Genomic DNA, 4,208 nt, shown 5'->3' on the forward strand with positions numbered 1-4,208 from the left:
GAAGATAGATATGTATATGTTGTGAAAAACAGTGAGAAGGGATGAGGGAATGGGGTAGAGACAGGAAAGGAGGTGGGCCTGAAGGTGGGCCTGAAGGTGGGTGTGGCGATCCTAAGGTGTTTTGAAATCAACATGGTTTAGTTGAGACCCAAGAGCTTGTTCTACTTCTTGGAAGACATCTGAAGCTTTTGGTTTTCATCCTCTTTGTGTTTTTCTTTTTTTATACTGTATATATATTTAGATATATTCTCAATGGATTTCTCCTTCATCTTCATCCTGGGTGCCATTCTGATCATGGAGCATAAAGGTAAATACCTTCTTGTATGATTCAAGATTTTCTGCTTATGTTTTTAAATAGAAAATATAGACAAACGCATTTCCTTTTTTAATATCCTTCATTCTTCTGGGCGAATGTTCCACTGGGTTTTGTTGGTTGTTTATGGAAATTTGTGCTCAATCACCCAAATATTCTCCACACAATGTAAATTATATCTCCACTAATGGCTGGAAAAGTCAGGTTTCCCAACGTATATATATATATATGTATGTCACATGGGTCTATCTGCATGACTGTGATTCACATGTAATTACTGGTTAAGACAAGTGATAAAATTGAATGACAGGTAGGTCATGAGTTGTAATAATGTGTCACCAGGAAGGACAGGACAGCTAACGAAATGTTATGAATGTCATGAAAAGAAGATCTAGTTCAAAAAAGATTTTCCGTTTTAATACAATTGTATTTATATGGCATTTTTATAATCAATATTGTCCCCAAGTCAATTACAGTTAATAATATGTATTAAGAGGTATTGACAGGTAATGACAATGACATTTAATAATGGGAAATAACATATAGTAGCATGTAATAATGACAGATTATAACAAGTAATAATGACATATAAAAACATGTACTGGCAGGTAAATAGTATGAAGTTACAGGTAGCAACATAAAAGTACAGATCATGACGGGTAACAGCATGTAATCACAGGTAACAATATACAATAACATGCGATGACATGTAATTACAGGTTATGGCATGTGATACCATCTCATAGCAGGTAATGACAAAGTGATGATATATACCAACATGTAATGAGTAACATGTTACTGTATCATAAGTCTTTCCTATTAAAACAAATTAATCTTCTCCTTAAAAGAAAAATGATGACAAGTAATAAGAATTAATGAAAGATAACGGCATGTTACACCAGGTAATGAGAACTAATTATGACAGGTTATAACAGGTAATGAAGAGTAATGGCAATGAATTACATAAGGACATATAATAAAAATTAATAACATGATGTGAGGGATCCACAGCGTACGTTAAGAAGGTCAGGCTGTGTACAATATTGATTTCTGTACTATACCTCAAATACAGAGTACAATAGAAGGAAACTATTCACGCCGTGTTGTCGCCCTCGATGACCTCAAAGCGTGGCAGGAATTTGGCGTAATCGCAGAACGTATATTTTTTCTCCGATTCACACCAGATTCGCAACATAGATTAAGTAGATCACGAGTAACACTGGGTTGTGATTATTTTTGTTCTGTTGCTCTCCTTGGCTGAGATCTGAGCCTCTGGGTCAGTGTACAATGATATGCAATAATATGTAATAACAGGTAATAAAAGGGAACAGCATGTATTGACATATGGCATCGTGTAATAGATAAATAATATGTAATCACAGGTAGCAACATGAAATCACAGTTACGATGACATGTAAAGACCAAGCACCAATATACAATAACAAAATGTAATAACAGTCAATACAAATGTAGACATGTAGCAATATACAATAACATGCTAATGAAAGGCAATTGTGTTTAATGACATTGTAACATGTTATGGCATAGCAACATGTACTAGCAGGTAATGACAGATAATAGCATGAAATGACAGCTAACAAATTACAATAATATGCAATAATGTCAGGTAATAACATTTAATGTGATGGCATGTAATAACAACAGGTAATAGCAAGCAATGACAGGTAACAATATGTGACTGCATGTAGCAATATAAAATGACCATTGATGCAGGGAATGTCATATAACATGTAATGACAGGTAGCATCATGTAATTACAGGTAATGACATAACATGTAATGACAGGTCAAAATCCCTAACCCTAACCCTAATGGCATGCAATGACAACAAGATACAATGACAGGTAACGATATACAATAACAATAGTTTGTAATGACGACATGTAATGGCAAGTAATGACATGCAATGACATATAATAAAATGTAATGACAGGTGAATAGTATGTAGTTACAGGTAGCAACATGAAATTACAGATCATGACAGGTAACAGCATGTAATTACAGGTAAGAATATACAATAACATGCGATGACGTAAAGACGGTTAATGCAGGCAGTGGCATTTAATGACAGTGACAGTATGTAATTACAGGTTATGGCATGTAACCTTATGGCAGGTAATGACAAAAGTGATGATATATAACAACATGTAATAAATAACATGTTTACTGTACCATAAGCCTTTCTTATTAAAGCAAATGATTCTTGTCCGTAAAAGAAAAAACGGACGTGGATGTTCTTGAACAGTTTTGTAGTAGAACTAGGAAACTATTATATCTATCAAGGCTTCCATTTCTTCTATCCTCCAGCTTTTGTCGCTTCCATACATGCACCTCACGAACGAAGAGGTTTACCCACGCAGCTCGACCACGAGCCTCAACACCGTGAGAAACGCTGCTCCTGTGAGAACCTGAAGGACAGGGAGTGTGTGTACTTCTGTCACATTGGAATCGTGTGGGTGAACACACCCAGGTACCATCCCTGACCTGAACAACACCACAATGCAAGAACTCGTATAAGACACCTGTCAAATTCTTATATTTGTGTATTTTCACATTTCCTTTCCAGTCATGTGATTCCATATGGTGTCGGTTTCCTCCCAATGCGCCGCAGAAGACACGTGGAACGCTGTTTTTGCACAACCAACAAAGACAGAGAGTGCACCACCTTTTGTTCGAGCAGGTACTGCATTTGTGGTGCATTATTATTAATATTTACCTAAAAATATAGAATTATTACTAAACCTTTTCTCTCGTCTCAGAGCTGATAATCCGACCCTGAGGTCCTCTCCAAGGACGTTCCCCACACAATATAAAACCCGAGTGAAGCTGAGAAGACGCCGTTCTTGAGACGCCGTTCCTTACACTGCTTTGATCCTTACATGTAGTACGCTAAGTGTTTGTCGCCCTGCTGAAACCTGACAATACACATTATATTTGCTAATCGAATGCTGAAATGAAAGGCTACGATTTGCTAGCGAGATACTGCATCCTTGCCTGGAAACTCTATCTCAGATAGAACCCAAGATCCAGGAGGAATCCAATGAGCTGCATTTCTACTTAAAAAAAATAACTTTTAGGAGTGTATTCAGCTCTCTGGAAATCGATTGCGAAGCAGTTTCACTGGAATTTGGTTTCAGGTTTAGATTTCTACAAATAATGTAGGACGACTCAAAAAAAGAGGACTTGAGAAGATCCAGATCATGAAGTGATTGAAAATTTTCAGACACTGAAGGAAAGAAAGGTCATGAGGTCATGAGCAAGAGGGTCTTAACTCTTAGCGTCTCAGTTTTATATAGATGAGATGATTACCAATACAAATGTAAGTCATTGAGAAGATCCAAACCCTGAAAAACCCAGACACTGGAATAACAGGACTATGGAGTGTCCATGAAGTGTTTTGTTTTTTTGTGACAGAAAAACAGATATGTGTACTATTGGGACACCAGACTTTTTCAGCCATATGTGTTTTCTCCACAAAAATAATTGTCCCTTTACTTAAATCAGATCCAAAGCCAGCTACATGAAGATCTGCTTTACATCGACTGGAGTAGAAGATCTCAAGTGGCCTGCTATAAAGCTTTTTAAACCCATTGGACTGAATGTGACTGCTGACTGCACCGCAGATCTCCTCACCTTAACTACATCAGTACCTGACTTCTAAATAAAATATCTCCTCAAAATCTGGTGTGAAACATCTTCCCAGAAGAATGGAGCTTATGATAGGAACAAATGGGGACTAAATGTGGAATGGGATGCAAAACGAAGGACAGTCTTAGGCTCAGGTTCTCCACAAACTTATAGTAAATATTGGGGAATATATACATATGTATAGAAATGTCAGTATGTTGATACTCTGTTACTTATTCTAATAACTC

At 36.8% G+C, this 4,208-nt stretch overlaps 1 protein-coding gene across 1 annotated transcript; it reads left to right on the forward strand.

The window, feature by feature from the left end:
* The first annotated feature begins 211 nt into the window (after nt 1-211).
* On the forward strand, nt 212-3,709 carry LOC310722878 (endothelin-2). Its single transcript, XM_083535656.1, has 4 exons — nt 212-307; nt 2,641-2,803; nt 2,900-3,013; nt 3,093-3,709. Exons 1-4 carry the CDS (start codon nt 253-255, stop codon nt 3,178-3,180), a joined length of 420 nt encoding a protein of 139 aa, XP_083391782.1. The 5' UTR covers nt 212-252; the 3' UTR covers nt 3,181-3,709.
* The last annotated feature ends 499 nt before the right edge of the window (nt 3,710-4,208 follow it).

This window comes from Silurus aristotelis, assembly GCF_946808225.1.
Source record: "Silurus aristotelis genome assembly, chromosome: 29".
NCBI classification, from domain to species: domain Eukaryota; kingdom Metazoa; phylum Chordata; class Actinopteri; order Siluriformes; family Siluridae; genus Silurus; species Silurus aristotelis.